The sequence below is a fragment of the Trachypithecus francoisi genome, unplaced genomic scaffold, assembly GCF_009764315.1.
Source record: "Trachypithecus francoisi isolate TF-2019V2 unplaced genomic scaffold, Tfra_2.0 Lachesis_group5, whole genome shotgun sequence".
Taxonomy (NCBI): Eukaryota; Metazoa; Chordata; class Mammalia; order Primates; family Cercopithecidae; genus Trachypithecus; species Trachypithecus francoisi.
Genome location: NW_022681470.1, coordinates 27,714,069 through 27,738,826, shown reverse-complemented (window position 1 = coordinate 27,738,826; position 24,758 = coordinate 27,714,069). Strand labels below are relative to the sequence as shown.

Genomic DNA, 24,758 nt, shown 5'->3' with positions numbered 1-24,758 from the left:
ATTTAGATTGCCCTTTTCAGCTATTGTGAATTTTGCTGCAATGAACACTTTGTATAAGTTTTTGTTTGAACAACTGTTAAATTCTTTTAGGTATGTACCTAAGATTTCTGTGTCAAATGGCAATTCTATGTTTAACTTGTTGGAGAACCACTAAACTATTCTCTGCACTTTAATTTTTGCACTTTTGAGCTTGTAGCATTTACATTGTGTTCAGTAACTCATTTAAGTTTTTCTGTGCTGGGTTTATAGATTAATTCTAAAAGTTAAAAATCAATAGTATGGTCTCACCATGACTAGGTAAAATTATTCAATGTATAGGCCATGCTCACTTTAGTTATATTTCCTTTTGGCATGTACCTATGTCTTTCTCATCTGTACCCTGCATTATCTCTTTATTTTATTTTTTAAATTATTTTTATTTTTAATTTTTTTGGAGATGAGGTCTCACTCTGTCACCCAGGCTGTACTGCAGTGGTGTGATCATAGCTCACTGCAGCCTAGAACTTCTGGGCTCAAGAGGTCCTCCCAACTCAGGCTCTCAAAGCACTGGGATTATATGCATTAGTCACAAAGCCCAGCTGTCTCTCTATCTTTAATAGTATTTTTTTCTTTATTTACCTTTGTCTGTCTCTTTTATTTGGAGAGTTTCCCCAAATTTCACAAAGTGTCGTTGCTGCTTAATATTTAAGGATGTAATGCCTCTTGATGGGGTTTTGTGTGTGAGCAAGGCTTGCCACCTGTTGTACTTTGTTTTAGAGCAGCTAGGAGGGGGGCTGGAGTCATGACTCTTTTCTCAGGGAACTTAACAATGGTTTTTGCAAAAGAAAAATTATCAACTTCTGTCGGCCAATGTGTGTCAAGAGGAATGCGGGACAACATAGGTTCTTCTGTACACGCTTTCAATTAATCTTTTGAATTAATGCATATGTTTCCAGCCTGCTTTGACTCCCATCCCTTATCATTATTTGGCCTTTCATAACTCACCCTCTAGGATTCTACAGGGAAAACTGCTTTTCTTTCAGCTAACCTCTATCCTAATGCTCATGGTCTCCCACCATTCAGTTCCCTTGCCAGGTTTTATCTTCTAACTAATCTGTCTTCCAGAAATTTGTTGGCATGACTAGCCCATTGAAAACACTTCATTAATTCTCTTTGTTGCTGTGTATTTATACTTTTAAAATATTTTATTACCATCATTTTGTGGGGACTCTGGAGAAGAAGGAGATATATACATACGGACAATTTGTTAGATTTAGCTGGAAATCCACTATCCATTTTTAAATGCTGATGTGCCAAAGGGACAAAGTGAGGAAAAAAAAAATCTTAATGCTATAAGTTGACATGCTTAACTTACATTTCTTTGCCTGTGGAAAGTTGAATCATTTAATTGAAGGAACATGTGCTTTGAGTGTAGGGGTTTCTCTACCCTGATGGGCACATGGGTCATGTGAGACAAATCATCACTTTAAAAATGTTTATGACAAGATAAAAATGATAGAATTGTTCAATAAGACAAGAATCTCTGACACTCTGGAGGACCTAGGCTAGGGTTATTATGAAGAAAAAAGTCTATCCAATGTAGGAACAGTACCAGACAACAAATGAGGTGGATGCACTTAGAGAAGGGTAGAACAAATATTCATTGATGATCTACAATGTGTCAGATACAGAGATGCACAGACTAGGGCTGTGGGAATCTCAGATTTTAATTTATCAACAATGTGTTTTGATTTTTTTTTGTTTTGTGTATTTGCCTCCCCAATTAATTTCACTGGCTTAATCATCTTTACAAGACGTTATTTGAAAGAGAAAGCGAACTTAGTGAAGTTTTATGCTTCCCTGACTGTGATGAGTTGGTTGATTCTAGCTCTAGTTTCAATGTTCAGGAAAATGCTGAAGTACTTCCACCTGGTGGCACTTAGTGACCATTGCAGAACAGAGTAATAGGTTATTCCATCTGTTTTCTGGGACAAATCTGAGTTATAGCTAGGAACTCTCAACTAACAATTTATGAGAACCTTGTGCTTCACATGTGAATTTACATATTTATTCCTTTGCAGTTGAAGGATGGGATGTAGGCAAAGGAGAATGAACTCTACTACAGTAATGTAAAGAGGTGATAGCAAATGAAACTCCAAAATGTCTATCTGCTACTTGAGTGGAACTCACTAGAATATATCAAATGCAGAGAGAAACATGTGACTAGGCTCTAGTCAAACAATTGTCATCAAATACTTGCTGAGTATACAACACATTTTAGGAGCTGTGCAGAAAACAGTCTTGAGTGGTGAGATACACTTAATCTCAAGCCTCACTTGCAAAATTTTCAATGGTGAACCTCTGGACACCAAATGTAAAACTCAAGCTATTTTAGAAGTTAGAGAAAGGCTGCCTTCCCAGGTCAGAGAATCAGAAGATTGAAACAAGCCACTCACTCTCTTTTTTTTTTGGACACTGAAATAGGGAATCAGCATGATACAAAGAACATCCTGGACTGTATCCTCCATCTAAGTAAATTGTATTATGTTCCAAAGCTGAGTTTAAACAAAATAGTAAAAATTCAAATGTATTACAAAGTTCATCTAGATTCTTCACCTCAATAAATCTGGGGACTGCTTGTACAAGCAGTAGAAAATGGATTAATATAACATCATGAATGCATGTTTCTCACCCTCTTTACTTTTATCTCCTCCTGAAGTGACTCCAGCAATCAGATAAGTAATTAGCAGAGTATGTTTAAAAATCACTGTGAAGGATGGGTTGGGAAACAGAGGCTGAATATACAGTATCCACAAAAGAGAAATGTTCATAGGTAGTATAAGGTTTTTTAGAAGGCAGGCCATGATGTCATTCAAAGTATAGACAAACTCAGTAAATACTGGTGATTATGACATACCTATTTGTTCTCCATCTGAAATGTAAAAATTAAAGTCTGATTGTATCCCCGTATTGGTGAAGGTGTGGGGAAATGGGTACTTTAATATTTATAAGAATGCAAATTGTGGATAATTTTGTGTTACTAAACTTTAATCTATCATACTTCTTTATCTGATCATTCTCTTTCTAAGCCTTTCCAGGTACACACTCATGTACTTGCACAAAGATGCCCATTTTGTATTGTTTGAAGCATAAAAAATTAAATGATACTTTAACGTCTGTCAACTGAAAAATAGCTAAATGGATCGTAATATGCCAAAACTATGGGCTATAAACTCTATTTAAAATAACAAAATGAATCTACATATGTTGACATGAAAATATCTGTAGGATGTGTTGTTTCAGTGGAAAAAGCAAATTGTAGAACCATATGTAAATATAACTTTAGTAAAGAAACAATGAGTAATAAAGCTATGTATTTCAGTGTGTGTTTTATATGTGAGTGTGCACATTGAAAGTGGTTTGGTAGGACACACATCATGCTGACATGGCTAAGGACAGGGTTGCTGTGGAGAGGATAGTAAAGGGAGACTTATGCTCTACCTTTAGCATGTGTCACAATGAAAGAACTTGAGGATTACTTGTATAAATTTAAAATAAATAAATAAATAACAGCTTTCAAATTATTTTAGGAAGTAATACATAAGAAGACAGGTAAGGTTGGAAGAATTTAAAAAATTACAAATTGTGGTCTACAGAGGAAATTTCAGAGTCAGCAAGAATCTGGTTTTAACACCTTCATGTTCTTTGCATAAAGCATGATGCATCTTAACCAATTGTTTGAGAAACTCTGTTCTGATTGACAAAAAGTCATGTGGGATATTGACTCCTTTTCTGATATCCCAACCAACCTACCACTACAATAATACCAAGGACCTGTCAAGTACTGTTAGGACCCAAGACACGGAAAGCAGCACTATAGAAATGCAGTCTTCAGAGTCAGGTGGCATTGTTATACTCTGTGACTTACATATTTTCTGGCTTTCCTGACTGTAAATCTTAACACCTTGTTGATGATCACCATGATTCTGTCTTGCAGGTATGAGCTATCTTTACTCATCCACACGAGCATTTCCTGTTGGAAACACAAAAGTCATCCTAGAACCACGCAATTTCCATTTTCCAAGAATCTTTCCTCTATTCTCCAACTTCACCAATTCAGGCATTCCTACAGTCTCCTGGTTATTTCACACTTAACCTACATTTATCTCAAAAACACAGACAATAAGCATCTAGTATACTACTTCATCTACTATGGAAACTGTATCTGGGTTTTATTTTATTTTATTCTATTCAACAAGTATTTACTAATATCCACTATAATAGTCACTTTGTTAGCACCATGAATAGTTCAGCATGAGGCTATGATATGATTATCAGCTGCTTTGCCTCCTCTTTTTCTTTCAAAGTATGTATTCTCCCTTTTATTTTTAAATGACAAGCTGCATTTCAGATTTAAAAGACATCCCAGAATTCCTCTGCCAATTCACCACTCAAATATTCTGGCTTATGGTTAGAGAGTACCTTACTGGAGGCAGGTTAGAAAGTTCTTGCAAATTTTGATTCAAATCTCTCTTAGCTGCACCTTCTAGCTGTTCTTAATCCTCAGAGGGATTAATTCTTCCCTTGAGAAGGGAAGAATATTGCATATGCCTCATATACTAACCGCCATTAATAGTTTTCTTTAAGGCAGTCTGTCAGGGTCTACTATATTTATGTCAGTGGTTGGCCAAACCTCTTCACCTGCTCTTGCTCCCATTGTGAAAAATGTTTGAAGTCTATTTCCTAAGGTGAAAGAGTTTCTAAATCTCAGAGAGGTCAGCCTCTGCCTTGGCCTTTTCAGGAGTGAGGTTTCAGCCCTTTTTGAGAATCAGGGAAGATTTTAGGCAAGGTAGGTATAAGAACAAAGTGGTTAAGTAACAGGCTCCCAAGATAGAGGGGCTCCTCCACACATTAGCATTATATATATTACTGCTCCTTTCTCTGTTTTCATTTTTTTCATCGCGAAATGGAAGAAATTATAGTAACCCCTTCATGAGATTATGTTAAGGATTATATGAGATAACTCACATATTCAATTTAGTGCCTGACATGGAGTCAATGCTTAACTCAATAAATGGAAACTATTGATAGTGTCATGGGGTGAATAAAAGAGCATGCACGGGCAAGGAAGGGGAGGATTCATAATCACCGTGAAGGGTTGTGAGGACAACAACTTTTTTAACTTTTATTTTAAGTTCAGGGGTACATGTGCAGGTTTTTATATAGATAAACTTGTGGTATTAGCCTAGTACCCACTAATTATTTTTCCTGATTCTCTCCCTCTTCCCAACCTCCACCCTTTGTTAGGCCCCAGTATCTGTTGTTCCCCAATATGTGTCCATGTTTTCTCATCCCTTAGCTCTCACTAATAAGTGAGAACATGCAGTATTTGGTTTTCTGTTTCTGTGTTAGTTTGTCAAGGATAATGGCTTCCAGCTCCATCCAAATTCCTGCAAATCACATAATCTCATTCTTTTGTGTGGCTGCATAGTATCCCATGGTGTATGTGTACTACAGTTTCTTTGTCCAGTCTACCGTTGGTGGTTATTTAGGTTGATTCCATGTCTTTGCTATTGTGAATAGTGTTGCAACATGTGTGCATGTGTCTTTATGACAGAACAATTTATATGCCTCTGGATATATCATATCCAGTAATGGAATTGCTGGGTCAAATGGTATTTCTGTTTTTAGGTCTTTGAGGGATCACCATGCTGTTTTGTACAATGGTTGTACTAATTTACACTCCCATCAACAGTGTATAAGCATTTATTTTTCTCTACAACCCCGCCAGCATCTGCTGTTTTTTGACTTTTTATGAATAGCCATTCTGACTGGTGTTAGTTGGTATCTCATTGTGGTTTTGATTTGCATTTCTTTAATAATCAATGAGGTTGAGCTTTTTTTTTCATATTCTTGTTGGCCACATGTACATCTTCTTTTGAAAAGTGTCTGTTCATGTCCTTTGCCCACTTTGTAATGGAGTGTTTTTTTTTTTTCTTGTAAATTTGAGTTCCTTTTAGATGCTGGATATTAGACCTTTGTCAGATGCATAGTTTGCAAAAATTTTCTCCCATTCTGTAGGTTGTCTGTTTACTCTCTTGATAGTTTCTTATGCTGGGCAGAAGCTCTTCAGTTTAATTAGATCCCATTTGTCAATTTTTGCTTTTGTTGCACTGCTTTTGGTGCCTTTTTCATGAAATTTTTGCTTGTTCCTATGTCCAGAATGGTACTGCATAGGTTGTCTTCTAGGATTTTTATAGTTTTGGGGTTTACATTTAAGTCTTTAATCCATCTTGAGTTAATTTTTGTATATGGTGTAAGGAAGGGGTCCAATATCAATCTTCTGCATATGGCTAGCTAGTGGACAACATTTTTAAAGTGAATAATAATAAAAAAAAAACAGTTAGTTCAAATTAGGCACAAATTAGCCTAATACATTTTGTTTTTCTTCAAATTCCTTTTTGTCCTCATAAATACCAATACTGCTTCTTTACTTGTGTGTATTTATGATTTATACAGCTCATAGATGCTCCCAGTAGGATAAATTGATCTGTTTTTCCAGTACTTCTAGACAGTTGGCCTCTGATGCCAACATGTTAGGAATGCAAAATTGAAGACCATAAGACATGCAGTGCAGTATTCTGTCTCTGGTTTAGACACTAAAAAATTAAGTTGTGAAAAATAGGTTTTGAATTGTCATTAGGCCTTCTTTAGGTACAGTAATATCCATGAAGATAGAATGCTCAGCATTTTCTTTAGTACCTGAGTTGATGAAGAAGAAGCATGCATACAGACATACACAGCACGGTTTCACAGCTATGTGAACTTGAGGGTAGTTTAGGCTAACACTGCTCTCTAATACTATTCTCTGCTACTTCAAATTGTGTTCACCTATATATCACCACATGAGACCTGGTTTCTCAAGTGCCTGTTGATGCTGTCCTTCCCAAATTAAATTCCTAAAAGTGTGCCTCTGTAATTCAAACAAAGGGAAGTGACTACATTTCACTCTTTGGTGGTAAAGAAAAACTTTCAGTCATCAAATACTTGAAGGAGACACAAATATAGCAAATGAGAAGAAAGCGAAGCATAGTGAGCATACTAGATTTATGACAAGAAAATTAAACTACTTATTTCCCCTTTACCTTTAAAATCTGTAGTTTGTAGAGGTCTTTAGACACCAAGATCAGAAGAATGTTCTCATATGTATTTAAAATATTGTGGTATAAATTCTGAAACACGAAAACATTGCACAGTCAGCCAGTCTTAGATAAACTTTTACCTAGTGTCTACAGTTTTTTTCTTGCTTAAAAGTTACTTTTAATTGGGTTTCAATTCCTTGAACATAAATCAGTGACACAGAAAATACTTAACATCAAATTGTAAAATGCCACACATATTTGAAGACTTCTAGCGTTATCTCAGATATTAAAAAATATACAAAGAAAAAAGACAAATGAAAACATAAAAATGTAATTCCCTTTGAGAAATAGAATGAGTATTTTTTATTTAGTGACTTTCTATAATCTTTAAATTTTCTATAATAAGCATCTACCATGTTTTTTTCTTTCTTTCTTTCTTCTTCTTCTTCTTATTATTTTGAGATGGAGTGTCACTCTCTCGCCCAGGCTGGAGTGCAGTGGTGCCATCTCGGCTCACTGCAAGCTCCGCCTCCCAGTTTCACGCCATTCTCCTGCCTCAGCCTCCAGAGTAGCTGGGACTACAGGCGCCTGCCACCAGACCCAGCTAATTTTTTGTGTTTTTCTAGTAGAGACACGGTTTCGCCGTGTTAGCCAGGATGGTCTCGATCTCCTGACCTCGTGATCTGCCTGCCTGGGCCTCCCAAAGTGCTGGGATTTCAGGTATGAGCCATTGCGCCCGGCCTGCATCTACCATGTTTATAGGAGGAAAAAGCTGTAAATTTAATTTTATAAAAACTTACTTTTCCGTGTTTATGAATGCTGCATTTTCTCAATATTCTTTGTGCTTAAATGTGATTTTGCTTGAGAATTCAATATGTTGGATTTATTTTCACTGGATGCATGATTTTGAGTTCATATTCTTTTTATTTCTTTATTTTTTATTATTATTATGATTATACTTTAAGTTCTAGGGTACATGTGCACAACGTGCAGGTTCGTTACATATGTATACATGTGCCATGTTGGTGTGCTGCACCCATTAACTCGTCATTTACATTAGGTATGAGTTCATTTTCCAAAAGAACATAGCCCTGGCTAATAGTTTTGTCCCCCTATTTATAAAAAGTTTTATTTTCTATTCTAATGATGAAAATTTAGAAAAATTCTCACTTCTAAAATTTTAAATTTTCTCTTGCCTTAGCTGTTTATAGATTATCTTTCTAGTGCTTGTTTCGGGATACTCTTGTACATATACTTTTCAATTTTCCATTGTCTTTTAGAATGTAATAACATGAATATATTTTATTCTAACTGTTGCTTTAAGTTCATTGAAAGCAATGATTTGTGAATATCCACCTGAGTAGTTGTGATGGAAGTAGACAGTAATTGCTATTTTAATTGCTGATACTTACTACTATCTGTGTAAAAAAATAGACTTTTATGCCTTTGTGATTTGAAATAGGTTGGAGAAGACTCAAGCATGATGTGACTTGGTTTTTATTTTAGCTGACACTTACAAGTTACCCAAACATCATATTTAAATATAATTCAAGCCAGGCACAGTGGCTCACACCTATAATCCCAGCAGTTTGGGAGGCTAAGGTAGGAGGATTGCTAGAGTTCAGGAGTTTGAGACCAGCTTGGACAACGTAGTGAGAACTCATCTCTATAAAACAAAACAAAACAAAAATTAACCAGGTATGGTGGTGCATGTCTATAGTCCCAGCTACTTGAGAGGCTGAGATGGAAGGATTGCTTGAGCCCAGAAGGTGGAGACTGCAGTGAGCCAAGATAGTGCCACTGCACTCTAGTTTGGGTGACGGCACAAGACCCTGTCTCAAAAAAAAAAAAAAAAAAAAAAAATCCAATATTGAATACATTTTATATGTAAATAGATGGAAACAGTAAGATTTATTGTTCCACACACTATGTAGGTACTAGAAATTGTATGCTATGTGGGTATTGGAAATTCCCATGTGTGAGTAGCTGATATATAAAATACATGGAACATTAATAAACATGGGGCATTTGGATGTTGAAATGCTATATAACAACACATTTTTTTTTCTTTCTTGCTAGTATTGGAGGAAGAGTTTTATTTAACTCAGAAAGTTATTTTTCTTCTTTTAACTACCAGAGTGGTCCTCACCAGTAAAAAGTAAAAGTATCTCTGAGTATTCTCAGGTAGCCGCTCAGAAATATTTGGAAGAGGTCGAGTTGGAAAAGTATGGCACATTTGGGAAAATTAGCAGCCTAAAAATCTGTGTTAGGGATATAGGAATATAGCTGAGAAAGTTTCTACATTAAAGTCACCTTGCATCAATTGCAGAAGAGGCTGAAATTATCTGATATTTGTATAGAAGCTCTTATAAAAGGAAATAATTGGCCTGATAGTTTTGCATCTGAATGTTCTAGGTTCTCTCCACAAACTGAAGAAAGGAGAGAGGTGGCTATGCTGAGACCTCACTTTATACCATATGCCACGAATTTCTTCTCTAGCTTATAGAGCGAGTTCACTGTACAGCAATGCTGAGGAAATGGAGACCACAGATGTTTGCTAATCTTACTATATGATTCTTTCTACTTCCATCTTTCTATGTTCCTATTCCATTCTTTGAAGCATTTGCCAGCAACTCCCTATTCTTGCTAAACCAATTAACCAAAAATATCTTCACTTATTTGCTCCTACAAATCCTACAGAATCCACTAAAATCCCATGGGTTGTAGAACTCACAAGGAGTCCAGGGGTATAGATAAGTGCACTGACTGTTAAAACTAAAAAGAGTGAAGAGGAGGACTCTAAAGATGATCACCTGCTGAGACACATTCTGAAGGATTGCTGTGATGTGTAATAATATCCTATAAGGATTAAAGGAAGAAAAATTTTACCTCCATGTCCTCAAAGTCCTCATTACTGCTCCCCATTTCTTTCATTTTGTCAAGACTTGGCATGACAACTAGCATTCTAAAAGATGACTCTATTATCTTCAACTGAGATTCAAACTGCAGTAAGGGATCCACAAAGCTGACAAGAAAAAGGTGTAATTATTAATGATGAGAGAACAAATAATATAATAGAAATTTAGTGGCCATTTCTTTTTTTTTTTTTTTTTTTTGAGATGGAGTCTCGCTCTGTCACCCAGGCTGGAGTGCAGTGGCGCCATCTCGGTTCACTGCCAGCTCTGCCTCCCGGGTTCACGCCATTCCCCTGCTTCAGCCTCCCAAGTAGCTGGGACTACCAGTGCCCACCACCTCGCCTGGCTAATTTTTTGTATTTTCAGTAGAAATGGGGTTTCGCCATGTTAGCTAGGATGGTCTCGATCTCCTGACCTTGTGATCTGCCCACCTCGGCCTCCCAAAGTGCTGGGATAGCAGGTGTGAACCATGTGCCCGGCCCAGCCATTTCTTAGTGATAAACGAAAATGAGGTTCAGCTTTTGGCTTTATATGACAGATGAGTCTTAAGTATTATCTTAAAAATCATAATGTTTTAAATATAAAGGAATTAATTTCTTTGTAAATATTATCTATAAACAATTATTTAGAAATCACAATATATTTCTCCATAAACATAATAATGCGAAGAGTGGTTACATTCCCAGCCAAGTCCACAAAGCCATGCTAAGCTTTAAACAGTTGAACTATATTACTACCACAGTTTCTGTAATCAATGATGTTTTCCATATCTTAGTATTTCTTACATTGAGATGCATCTTCAAATTGATGGCAAATGAAGCTTGTCTAAGCAGCTAGAAAGATTATCTGCCTGTCTATACAATACAGAAAGACTGGAAAAGAGTATGAGAAAGAAATAGTAGTTGCCAAATTATAATGGTGGAATTTGGATTAATTTCTTATTTTTCACAATTACATGTTTTAAAGAGATAACATTTTAAATACATCCAATTAGGGAAATAAAAGAGCATGATAGCTTATCATACCTGGAGTTCACAGCCAGGATCATGGATTCATTACTTAAGAGGCCTGAGTATGCATCCAATAGGCTGCTAACTTTAGGTGCCTAAGTACCATGTTAAAAAAAAAAGAAGAAGAATTAATGATTACAGAACAGCGAGACTCATAATAGCATGTGTACTTCTCCCTTTTACAGAGACTAAAGGAACCAAATCAGACTGGAAAACACGCTCAAGAGTTCATAGAAGTGTTAAGACCAAACAAACTGTAATTTAAAATTACAATGTGTTTGCCTAAGTGGAGGTCTTTTACAGTCAACAACTATGCTTATATAATTTGCATTTCCAGACAGCATTTTGTAAGGTGTGCTCTTTACCAGATGCACTTCTGTACACCACTATAACTATTAAGTCCCACCTACACAGTGTGGAGTCTGCCTATAAAAATGCCAGCAGGGCCGGGCGCGGTGGCTCACGCCTATAATCCCAGCACTTTGGGAGGCCGAGGCGGACAGATCATGAGATCAGCAGATCGAGACCATCCTGGCTAACACAGTGAAACCCCACCTCTACTAAAAATACAAAAAAATTAGCCGGACGTGGTGTCTGGTGCCTGTAGTCCCAGCTACTCCGGAGGCTGAGGCAGGAGAATGGCAGAAACCCGGGAGGCGGAGCTTGAAGTGAGCCAAGATGGCGCCACTGCACGCCAGCCTGGGCGACTGAGCGAGACTCTTGTCTCAAAAAAAAAAAAAAAAAAAAAAATAGCAGAGCAACTTAAGTCAGGCGTTATTAAAGACTGACTAGGCCGGGCGCGGTGGCTCAAGCCTGTAATCCCAGCACTTTGGGAGGCCGAGACGGGCGGATCACGAGGTCAGAAGATCGAGACCATCCTGGCTAACACGGTGAAACCCCGTCTCCACTAAAAAATACAAAAAAAAAAAAAACTAGCCGGGCGAGGTGGCGGGCGCCTGTAGTCCCAGCTACTCGGGAGGCTGAGGCAGGAGAATGGCGTAAACCCGGGAGGCAGGCGGAGCTTGCAGTGAGCTGAGATCCGGCCACTGTACTCCAGCCTGGGCGACAGAGCAAGACACCATCTCAAAAAAAAAAAAAAAAAAAAAAGACTGACTAAACTCACACTATGGAATGAGAACCACTACAGGGCAATGTGCAGCTGTTGAATACAACAATTTAGGCTTTAAAAGTGATAATTAAAGGGATTCCACTAAGAATTTATCATTCTTTTTTTTCCAAGAAACCGGAGAACTAGACCTCCAATAGCCAAAACAATCTTAAGAAAGAACGTGGAGGTATTACAGTTATGATTTCAAGCTATAATACAAAAGTAATTAAAAGTGTATGGACTGCTGTAAAAACAGACTCATAGACAAATTGAATGAAATAAAAAGCCCAGAAATAAACCCATTAATATATGGTCAACTAATCTTTGATAAGGGAGCCAAGAATTCACACTGGGCAAAGGACAATCTCTTCAATAAATGGTGTTGGGAAAACTGAATATCCGCAAGCAAATAAATGAAATGGGACCCTTATCTTATACCATATACAAAAGTTGATTTGAAATGGATTAAAAACAAATGTAAAGATGTGAAACTGTAAAACTCCTAGAAGAAAACATAGGGAAAGAGCTTCTTTACATTGGTCTTGGCAAAGATTTTTTGGGTAGGACGTAAAAAGCACAGGCAACAAAAGCAAAATTAAACAAGTGGGACTGCATCAAACTAACAAGCTTCTGCACAGCAAAGAGAGCAATTAACAAAATTAAAATGACAACCTATGGAATGGGATAAAATATTTGTAAAACATAAATCAGATAAGGGGTTAATATCCAAAATGTATAAGAAACTCATACAATTCAATGACAAAAAAAAAAAAAAAAGCAGATAACCCAATTACAAATGGGCAAAAGACCTGAATAAAAATTTTTCCAAAGAAGACATACAAAAAGCAGTCCCTCTGAGAACTGGAATAAGACAAGGATGCCCACTCTCACCACTCCTCTTCAACATAGTACTGGAAATCCTAGCCAGAGAAATCAGACAAGAGAAAGAAATAAAGGACATCCCAATCCATAAAGATGTCAAATAGTCACTGTTTGCTGATAATGTGATAGTTTACCTTGAAAACCCTAAAGACTCCTCCAGAAAGCTCCTAGAACTGATAAAAGAATTCAGCAAAGTTTCCAGATACAAGATTGATGTACACAAATCAGTAGCTCTTCTATATACCAACAGCGACCAAGTGGAGAATCAAATTGAGAACTCAACCCCTTTTACAATAGCTGCAGAAAAAAAAAGACAAAACAAAAACAAAACAATAACAACTTAGGAATAGACCTAACCAAGTAGTCAAAAGACCACTGCAAGAAAAACTACAAAACACTGCTGAAAGGAATCATAGATGACATGAACAAAAGGAAACACATCCATGCTCATGGATGGGTAGAATCAAAATTGTGAAAGTGACCATACTGCCAAAAGCAATCTACAAATTCAACGCAATCCCCATAAAAATACCACCACCATTCTTCACAGAATTAGAAAAAAAAAAATTCTAAAATTCATATGGAACCAAAAAAGAGCCCGCATAGCCAAAACAAGACTAAGCCAAAAGAACAAATCTGGAGGCATCACACTATCTGATTTCAACCTATACTATAAGGCCATAGTCACCAAAACAGCATGGTACTGGTGTAAAAATAGGCACATGGACCAATGGAACAGAATAGAGAATCCAGAAATAAACCCAAATGCTTATAGCCAACTGATCTTTGACAAAGCAAACAAAAACATAAAGTGGGGAAAGGATACCCTTTTCAACAAATGGTGCTGGGATAATTGGCTAGCCACATGTAGGAGAATGAAACTGGATCCCCATCTCTTATCTTATACAAAAATCAACACAAGATGGATTAAGGACTTAAATCTAAGACCTGAAACTGTAAAATTTCTAGAAAATAACATTGGAAAAACCCTTCTAGACGTTGGCTTAGGCAAAGATTTCATGACCAAGAACCCAAAAGCAAATGCAATAAAAACAAAGATAAATAGCTGGGACTTAATTAAACTAAAGAGTTTTTGCATGACAAAAGCAGTCAGCAGAGTAAACAGACAACCCACAGAGTGGGAGAAAATCTTCACAATCTTTACATCTGACAAAGAACTAATATGCAGAATCTACAACAAACTCAAACAAATCAGTAAGAAAAAAACAAACAATCCCATCAAAAAGTGGGCCAAGGACATGAATAGACAATTCTCAAAAGAAGATATACAAATGGCCAACAAACATATGAAAAAATGTTCAACATCACTAATGATTAGAGAAATACAAATCAAAATTACAATGCAATACCACCTTACTCCTGTAAGAATGACGGTAATCAAAAAGTCAAAAAACAGTAGATGTTGGCATGGATGTGGTGATCAGGGAACACTTCTACACTGCTGGTGGGAATGTAAAGTAGTACTGCCACTAGGGAAAATAGCATGGAGATTCCTTAAAAAACTAAAAGTAGAACTACCATTTGTTCCAGCAATCCACACTACTGGGTATCTACCCAGATGAAAAGAAGTCATTATTTGAAAAAGAAACTGGCATACATATGTTTATAGCAGCATAATTCACAATTGCAAAATCGTGGAACCAACCCAAATGCCCATCAATCAACGAGTGAATAAAGAAACTGTGATATATATATATATGAATATGTATCATATATATGACATATATATATGTGTGTGATAGTATACTACTCAGCCATAAAAAGAAATGAATTAACAGCATTTGCAATGACCTGGATGAGACTAGAGAATATTCTTCTTCTTTTTTTTAATACTTCAAGTTCTAGGGTACATGTGCACAACTTGCAGGTTTGTTACAGATGTATACATGTGCCATGTTGGTGTGCCACACCCATTAACTCATCATCTACATTAGGTATATCTCCTAATGCTATCCCTCTCCCCCCCGCCCGACCTTCCCCACAATAGGACCCAGTGTGTGATGTTTCCCTTCCTGGGTCCAAGTGATCTCATCGTTCAGTTCCCACCTATGAGTGAGAACATGCGGTGTTTGGTTTTCTGTTCTTGTGATAGTTTGCTGAGAATGATGGTTTCCAGCTGCATCCGTGTCCCTACAAAGGACATGAACTCATCCCTTTTTATGGTGCATAGTATTCCGTGGTGTATATGTGCCACATTTTCTTAATCCAGTCTGTCACTAATGGACACTTGGGTTGATTCCAAGTCTTTGCTATTGTGAATAGTGCTGCAATAAACATACGTGTGCATATGTCTTTATAGCAGAATGATTTATAATCCTTTGGGTATATACCCAGAAATGGGATTGCTGGGTCAAATCGTATTTCTGCTTCTAGATTCTTGAGGAACTGCCACTGTCTTCCACAATGGTTGAACTAGTTTACAGTCCCACCAACAGTGTAAAAGTGTTCCTATTTCGATTGGAGAATATTATTCTAAGTGAAGTAACTCAGGAATAGAAAATCAAACATTGTATGTTCTGTGATATGTGGGAGCTAAGCTATGAGGACACAAAGGCATAAGAATGATGTGATGGACTTAGGGGACTTGGGGGAAAGAGTGGGAGGGGGGTAGGGATAAAGGCTACAAATACGTTGCAGGGTATACTGCTCAGATGATGGGTGCACCGGTCTCACAAATTACTGCTAAAGAATTTACTCTGTAACCAAATACCACCTGTACCCCAATAACTTATGGGAAAAAAAGACATATAAATGGTGAATAGGAACATGAAAAATGCTCAATATTATCAATATAATAATATTAATTATCAAGGAAATACAAATTAAAATCACAGTGAGACATTACCTCACACCTGTTAGGATGAGTATTATCAAAAAGACGAAAGATAATAAGAGTTGGTGAGAGTATGGAAAAAAGGAAACCCTTGGATGCACGTAAACCCTTGGCATGAATGTAAATTGGCATGAAAACAACCGCATGGAAAACAGTATGGAGATTTCTAAAAAATTAAAAATAGAACTACCATATGATTCAGCAATCCTATTTATGGTTATTTATCCAAAGAAAATAAAAGCAGGATATCAAAGAGATATCTTTACTCCCATGTTCATTGCAGCATATTCACGGTAGTCAAGATATGGAATCCACCTAAGTGTCTTCTGATAGATGAATTGATACAGAAAATATAATATCAGATATTGAAGAGTTCCAAAATTCAAAGCTGTCAAATTGTAAAATTTCTTAAGAATTTATAATTCAATATGTAGCTATTAGGAGTCTCACAAAGAATGGAGAAAACATGAAGAGAAAAATTATCCAACCAATAGTGTAGTATAATTTCTCAGAGATAAATGGCTGGAGCCTTTAGATTGGAAATGTGTGAGTGCCCAGTATATTTGAATTAAAAAAAATACCTAGAGACATTTTTATAAAATTCCAGTTTACCAAAAATAAAGATAAATCTTAAAGGCTTCGGCAGAAAGAATCCAGGTGACAAAGGCTAGAGAATCAGACCACCATCATGTTTTCATCAGTCATAATGGATGCCACAAAACAATGTAAGTTATGTGTTCAATTTTTTTTAAGAGAAAATGACTTGTGACCTAGAGATATGACTGCAGTAGTAATTGGTGATGACTCTTTTCACGGTGCTAGTTTCTTTCTTTCTTTCCTTTCTTTCCTTTCTCTCTCTCTCTCTCTCTCACTCTTCTCTCCCCCTCCCCCTCCCCCTCCCTCCTTACTTCTTCCTTTCCTTTCCTCTTTCTTTTCCTTTTTCCTTTCCTTCCTATTCCTTCCCCCCTCCTTTCTTTTCTTTTCTTTCTTTCCCTAATCTACATTGCATGACTTTTAAAAATAAAAGCATACCATTTTTGTAAAACTATAAGAGCATTTGAAATTGATCATATATTCACTTCATGAAGAAAATCTCCTTAAGCTCTGAAAGTTAGAAACTGTATGGGCCAATGCTGCAAGACTTTATGTTACAAACATAAGAATGGGACAAAAGATGTTTAATACAGTTAGATGAATATATACTTTACCTTGCACCCACACAAAATGGATCATAAATATAAATGTAAGGCTAAAACTATAAAACCCTTAGAAGAAAACAGTCATTTTTGGTTAGGAAAAGTTTTTTTTCTTTTTAGATGCAACACTAAAACCATGGCCCACAAAATAGAAAAAATGATAAATTGGACTTGATCAAAACTAAAACCTCTTGCTCTTCAAAAGATACCATTGAGAAAAATAAGACAAACCATATACTGAGAGAATATATTTGCAAATCATACATTTTACACTCAATACTGTTTATAAAATACTTCTAAAGATATTGTATGAAGTCCGCATGAAGAAAAAACTTTACTAAATATTCAAATAAGCGGAAAGAAAACATGTTTCTAATGATAAGACAATAGTTTAAGGAAGTATTCATGAATTAATCTGTAAATTCAGTGTTTCAACTCAAAATGCCAAGAGAAATTCTGGAAGGAATTTGACAAGTTTATATCAAAGTTCCTCTGAAAGTGTAAATAATTAAAAGTAGCTAATACATTTTTGAAAAACAAAAATAAGTGGATAGATTACAAAAGATTTTGTGTTTTACATCTGAGCTATCTGCAGTAGTTAAAGATTTGTCTGATACCTCCTTTACTGCTGTAATTTGATGTGTTGGCATTGCCTACCTCTGCTGAAGTTAAAAGCTGCTGCTTGCTGCTGCTGCTGCCTCTGCCATCTGTCAAAGGCATTGATACTGTTGCTAGTGCTTCTTGATTACAGCCCCATGGCTGCGGTAACCCATTAGCAAAAGAGCCAGTTTCTGCACAAAAGGTGCTCTCACTTTATAGCTAAAGCCACAGGTGACTGAATTCACTCTCATCATTTTCAGATGGTCATTGTTTTACTCTTTTAGAACAGCCCTGTCTTTGTAGGACTTAGCAGCTGGGACTGTGCTATTAATATAGTGAGAAGTACTCATCAACCTCTCATACTAGCCCACTGTCTTTGAATCACTTTCACACACCTTGATAATCTTCAGCTAGGAGATGTCTTTCCCTGCAGGCTCTTCCATCCTGCTACTCCTGCCTTATCTTGAGTGGCCCAGACATGCCTCAATGCTAGCAAGAACTCAGTTTCTATGTCAAGCAAGTTTATGTTTTGTTTCCAACGAGCCATTTGACTGTCTCCTTCTCTCATCTTACAACTCCTATTTCCAACCTAAGTCTGTGTCATTCTTTTGAATATAATTGGGTTTCTGAAGTTGGCCTTTTCCACAGCTAAGAGAAATGTAGATTCTGTTTCTGAAAAACAAATTAAGACCTGGAATGGTAGTCCAATTTTTGCTTTCTTAGAACCACAGTTGTACTATGCATGCTAGGAGTTGGTTCACTAACTCCTGTTATTCCTGTAGAGACAAATTGATGGAGCTGATTAATTTGTTTCTGTAATTGGAATGCCATAATTAACTATTTGCACTTTCTAAATTTTCTGTGCACTTTATGTTTTCAACAAAATTCTTTATCACACTATTGGCAATAATTGTGTTTGGACTATTCTACTTCCCTAATAGTGTATACATCTAACTAGATCAAAATTTAGTGTGATCATCTCTAACTGATGGCAAATCTCTATTTTAAAATTCCTTCAAATCCACATAGGAAGATATCTATCAATTTTTTCATCAGGACCCCCCTCTCACACTAGGGGAAAAAAAAGAGGAATTTTCAGTGGCTTAGAGACAAAGAAAAACAATTTGATGATATAAAAATAAAGGCTAAAAGAAAATAAAGAATAAAAATTAAGACAAAATGGAGGATTTAAGGGTGAGGGACACTTACAAACATGCATAGTAAACAGCCCCTTTACAAGAGCAAAAGATGGATTGTAAATATAGACTATATCAAAATATAGATACAGTTTGATCCAGCAATAAAGCTTAGATTATTCATAGAAGCATGTTTTTGAATGGACTTTTAAAGTAATATACCTTATTTATTTATTTGAACATGTGAAAAGGTAATACACATGCATGTGCAGTACAGTACAAAAGCGTAAACGGTGAACAGTGTTTTCATGTCTTCCCCTTCTCTAGCTCCCATCCTCTAATTTCCATCCCCAGAATCTACAGTTGTTACTGCTTTCCTGTGCATTCTCCTAGCAATAGAATATGCAGATATAAGAATGTTAATGATACTCTTTTGTGAGCAGTTTTAGCCTCTTAGATATATATATAGGAATTGGTTCTGTGTTTTCCTGTAACTGCTGCCACTGTGCTCTGTCCCTCTTCTCTGCCAACTCCCTTACCCTTTCTTTCCCTGATAGATGGCTGTCTCCCTTATGGACTATTCTAAGTCTGATTTCATTAATTCTCCATCTTGTTTTGGTTATTAATACAGTCTCATCATTATTGTTAGTACTAAATCCTGTTTATTTAAAATCTTCAACTTTATTGTTTGTTCAAAAGTCTTCCTTGATACCCAGAACAGGCAAGGATTTTGGTTTTAGGGTAAACACAGTATAGCTTAGTGCTTAGACCAGCAACTCTGCAGCCACTTGCTAGCTATGTGACTATGAGCAGGTCACTTTCTGCCTATGTTTCCCCATTTTCAAAGTAGTACTTACCCCACAGGGCTGTTGTGGGGATTAAATGAGTTATTCATTTAAAGCACTTAGAGTCTGCTTAACATGTCATCGGTACTATGTAAGTTAGGGCTATTTTTACTATCATTGGAATGGGAAGGGATTTCCCTCTCTCACACCTCTCTGTACTCTCTTCCCTTTCTCATCTTCCCTGTCTTTGTATCTCTGGAGTTGTGGGTGGCTGAGGAATTAGGGGAAATATGTTTCCTTTTTGGTACATCCATGAAATAATTTATTGTCCCCTTCCTGTTGGTGATTCGTTCTGGCACAGCAGGTGGTGCCCCCAACAGTCCTCCTGATGAAGAACTCAATCTACTAGGGGAGTGTCACTTTTAAGGTCTAGCTACATGTTCTAGAAGATCCCCACTGCACTGTGTTTTGGTTTTTTGTTTTTAAATTTTGAAGCACGAGCCCACTTGACCCAGGTGCAGGGGTTCCCAACAGCCGTCAGCCCTCAATTATACACTTCAACTCAGATATCTGTTATTACTTATAATGAGTATCTATGTGTTTCATCATCTATAATTTTGTTGCAGCAGCACCACTCTCCTGATTAAATAAGACACCAAGGTATTGAACTTTTTAGCAAAGCTTAAAGGAACCTTCATGACTAAGTCTGTGCTTACCTCTCTATCCACAGCTCCTATCATTCCTCTTGACTAGTCTTCATTCTAGATATACCTTTTATCTTAGACGGATGCTGCAGGGTGCTGTTTAGACCATCCCTCTCCATTTCAGTACTGAAATACTCTTTCCACAACTTGTGGAAGTGTTGGCAGCTGAGAGCTCTTAGATAAGTATTCTTGAGAATTCCCTTAGCCAAAGAGCCTTCCTACCTAAGATCACATCCCTTCTCTGGGAGCAACCTACATCTAATGACTAGTTGACATGGGGAAATAAAGACCAAACCTCATTGCCTCAAAGAAGGTCAACTTTGAAAGGTCATCCCAGTTACAAAGCGCCATGCAGAAGTAGCTGAGACCTATTTTGCAAGTGCATTGCCGTTCAACACCTCCTTGTACTTAATCCTGCTTCCTTCACCTTGCCTCCACTACTAATCCCCAAGTATTGATCCAAAGAGCACATCCACTGTTATTTTAGAGTCTGCTTCCTTGGGAACCATAGCTAAAATCTATACTTCTACAAATGTATGTTGCTTTTTCTTTCTCCATGCCTTTACAGGTGCTGTTTCCTCTTCTTGGAATGTACTTCACCTTCATCTAGGCATTCTACTCATCCTTCAAAGTCCAGCTCAAATCTTCTCTGGCCCAAAGTCATATTTGAATGTCCCTCCAAATGTACTTCTATCATTTCCTGAATATTGTAACTTCTTCATAACTTGTTGCAGTTTCTAACTACTGAGTTTTTTGTAAATCTCTCCCATTGGACTGTAAGGAATTTGGGGCTAGTGTTTGAGTTTTCTTCTACTTTGTTTCTCAAAAAGATAGCATAATATTTAATGCATAGCAGATTATCAATAAATATTTATTGAATGAATGAATGAGCGATTGAGTGTAATTCTAAACTGCCTCTGTCTGACTCTATGAACTATACAAATGGGAAAGGATTAAATGACCCTGTGTTAATAGAATATGATTTTATTAACAACTCTCCTCATGTCCTGGCTGTAAAAATCAATTTGTCCACCAAATGTTATCCATGTTTTACTTTAATTATTAGCAACTTCGACCTATGGATTATGAAGGAAGTCTATAAAAGTTTTAATATCCACACTGAAGTATTTCCTTTCTAAAGGTAGAAGATTACATATTTTCTTATGGTAGCCCTCCCCTATTTCTTCTGTATTAATTTGGATGTGGATTAAAATGATGGTAGAGTCTATTAGAGGTTCAGAATTTTAATACAATTTTGAAAGATGACTGGGTGAATATCCACTAAGACAATACCATGCTACACACTGCAGAGGACACAAAGATGAATAGTCACAGTCTCTGCTCTCAAGAGATCAAAGACAAGAAATTTGCAAAAGACCTAGAAAACAATAAGATAAATGGAAAAGGAAAGATACAAACTAGAATGGCTCTCAAATAAGGAAATAATATCATTCAATAGAGACTAGGTAGAAAGGGCTTCAGTTTGATGGGAAGGGTTTCCACAGTGATGATGGAAGGTAAAATATGAGTGAGGAGACTATCCTAGAGACCAGTCAGTTGATGGAGGATGGGTGGGATAAATAGTAGCATTGGTAAAGAGTTTCATCCTTTTAAATTAGTACTGAAGGTCATTTTCAGGAGCATGAGAGAGTGAAGAAGAAATGACGCTGCAGGGACATACAGGTAAAAACAATTTTTAACCAAATTGCCTTTTTTTCCCTTTCTACCCCAACACATGTACTTTAAACATTACTTGTAACATCCTTGTAATGGAAACAGTTAAAAAGTTATTTTTTTCCAAGATATTTCAATTACATTGATATCCTTATAGAATATCACTTACCATGTGGTGCCATTTCACACTGTATTGCAGAATCTGGAGACTACTCACTAGCCAGAAAGAAGGAGATTAGTTAAAAAGGAATGAACATAGCCTCTTATCGTCTTACTGGGGCCTGATTTCCAAACCTGAAGCTACTATGACCTTAATGTCAAAGCCCAACAAGGACATGCACACACACACTAAAACTATAGACAAATTTACTGTGAGTATTACTGGACAACAGTTAACAAACAGATTAGCAGGCAGACTATGGCAGCACATTAAAAGAATGAAACACTGTACCCTAGCAGTATTTGTTACATAGAGGATGGTTCAATAAAAGAGAATCTATAATACAATTCTCAACATTAATTGCTAAAGAAGAAATTCTACACAATAATTTTTGAGTTCCAAGTTTATAAGATTTTAAATATAAACTTGATAACATTTTTAAATAAAATGGCTATGTAGTTCATGTCTTAATGTGACAGATAAAAAAGAGGGTACCAGGTGTAATTAGAAAATAAATAGAGCATTCTTATTAAGGTAAAGAATAAGACAAAGGTTACCATTACTACCGCCATCATTTATCATTTCTGGAAGTACCATCAAATATTATTTTAAAGTAGAAATAAATGCATATATTAAAATTGGAAAGAAAAATATAATTTTGTTTGAATTATAACTTCATGGGAAAAAGTATGAGGGGCTTTTAAATTTTCAATGTTATCAAAATAATTTAATTAGAAGTGGAGTTATCAGTTACTGAAATGATTGATAAAATTGCCTTATGAAATTTTTAGAACCTGTTATGTTTTCCTTTACTTGCTTGGAGGAGGTAGCCCTTTGATAATTATTTTATGTCTTCTATTTTGATTGGTATATTTAGATTTTCTAGATCTTCTTTGATTCTTTTTAAAAAAAATAAACTTTTTATTTCAGAGCCATAGGAAAGTTACAAAGACAGTAAATTCTCATGTATCCTTCAACCAGTTCCCCCCAGTGTTAACTAAAATCTTATATAATCATGGCACATTTTTCAAAACTAAGAAATTAACATTATTACAATTACATTAACTAAAATTCAGACTTTATTTGTATTTCACCTATTTTTCCACTAATATCCTTTTCTTGTTATAGGATCCAGTCCAGGATTCTATGCTGCATTTAGTCAGCATGTCTCCCCAGTTTCCTCTGATCTCTAAAAGTTTAGCAGTCTTTCCTTGTTTATGACCTTGACAGTTTTGAAGAGTGCTGGTTAGGTATTTTGTAAAATGTACCTCTATTTGGATTTATCTGATTTTTTTTCACATAATTAGACTGGGAATATAGCTTTGAGGAAAAAATATTACAGAGTGAATGCCTGCCTGTCTCATCATGAAAAAAAAATACAAGATTTGAATTTATTTATTAGTACTACTATTTTTCTCTTTCTGAATTCAAATATTCAACTTCATCTTTATATGGGTCATTTTCTTTCTGCCATCCTTAGATTTATTTTGTTTTATCTGTATAACTTCTTGCTTTCAATACTTGATTTCATTATTCTCATTTTTTTCTGGTTTATTTTTCTAAGTATTAAAGACTATAAATTTTTCTCTGTGACCCCTTTGGCTGTATACTATAGGGTTTGGTATGTAGTATTATCAATACTTTGCAGTTTCCTATTAATTTCCTCTTTGACCCAAGAATTGTTTAAAATAGAAAGTTTACTTGACAAGTGATAAGTTGTTTTTCGCTTGTTTCATAAATTCATTGTTAGTTTCTAATTTTTTGCACTGTAATCAGAGAATATGTCTTCTATTTCCACTTTTTGGAATTTATACAGAAATTTCTAGCCTAATACATGGTTACGTTTGTGAATGTTCTATGGTCATTAGGGAAAAAAGGTACATTCTTTGTTATCATGGATATAGAATAATGTATAGTTTTCTCTCTGTCATCTGTCACTCATACACACACATATACACAAAAATGCCTTCTCCTATCTCTATCTATTATGTCCTAAAGCCTTACTTGCTTTTGAATTCCTTGTTGACATGCTGACAGAGGTGAATTTTTAAAGTCTTCTACTACTAATGCTGCAAAAGAGTATCATGTATTAATACATAATCCAGAAAGTTTCCTACAGTTTTTTTTTGCTCTATCAGTTTAGACGGTACTATGATATATAGTATATGGATTGTGTTAATTTTCTATAGCTATGCATCAATTTATCAAAATTTAATGGCTTAAAAATACCTAGTTATTATAGTGTCTTATGTCAGAAAGTTCAGTCTCAGTTTAGCTGTAGTCTGCTCAGGGTCTCACACCGATGGACTCAGGATGTCAACTGAGAGTGCTTTCTCATTTGAGGCTCAGAGTTTTCTTTCAAGGTCAGTTAGATTGTTGAAAAAATTCAGTTGTTTGAGGCTGTCAGATTAAAGACCCTGTTACTTCGCTGGCTGTGGGTGAGGGCAATACTCAGCATCTAGAAGCCGTGTGCGGTTTCTTGCTGTATGACCTGTTCCAGAGGCCATCTCATGCTACCAATCTCCAACTTCTGTCTCCAACCTCCAGACCCAGACTTAAAAGAGTCATGTGATTAGGGCAGGGCACTCAAATACTCTTCCTTTTAACTCAGAG

At 36.2% G+C, this 24,758-nt stretch overlaps 1 protein-coding gene across 1 annotated transcript in view; it reads right to left on the bottom strand.

The window, feature by feature from the left end:
* MROH9 (maestro heat like repeat family member 9) overlaps positions 1-24,215 on the bottom strand; it is a 119,638-nt gene extending 95,423 nt beyond the window's left edge. The window contains exons 1-6 of the mRNA XM_033198150.1: positions 24,150-24,215; positions 22,155-22,201; positions 11,062-11,141; positions 10,011-10,146; positions 7,125-7,211; positions 3,908-4,012 (exon numbers count right to left, since the gene is read on the bottom strand). Coding sequence (XP_033054041.1) covers positions 3,908-4,012; positions 7,125-7,211; positions 10,011-10,146; positions 11,062-11,141; positions 22,155-22,201; positions 24,150-24,174 — 480 coding nt within the window. The 5' untranslated portion in view covers positions 24,175-24,215. The remainder of the gene's footprint in view (positions 1-3,907; positions 4,013-7,124; positions 7,212-10,010; positions 10,147-11,061; positions 11,142-22,154; positions 22,202-24,149) is intronic.
* Positions 24,216-24,758: the final 543 nt, after the last annotated feature.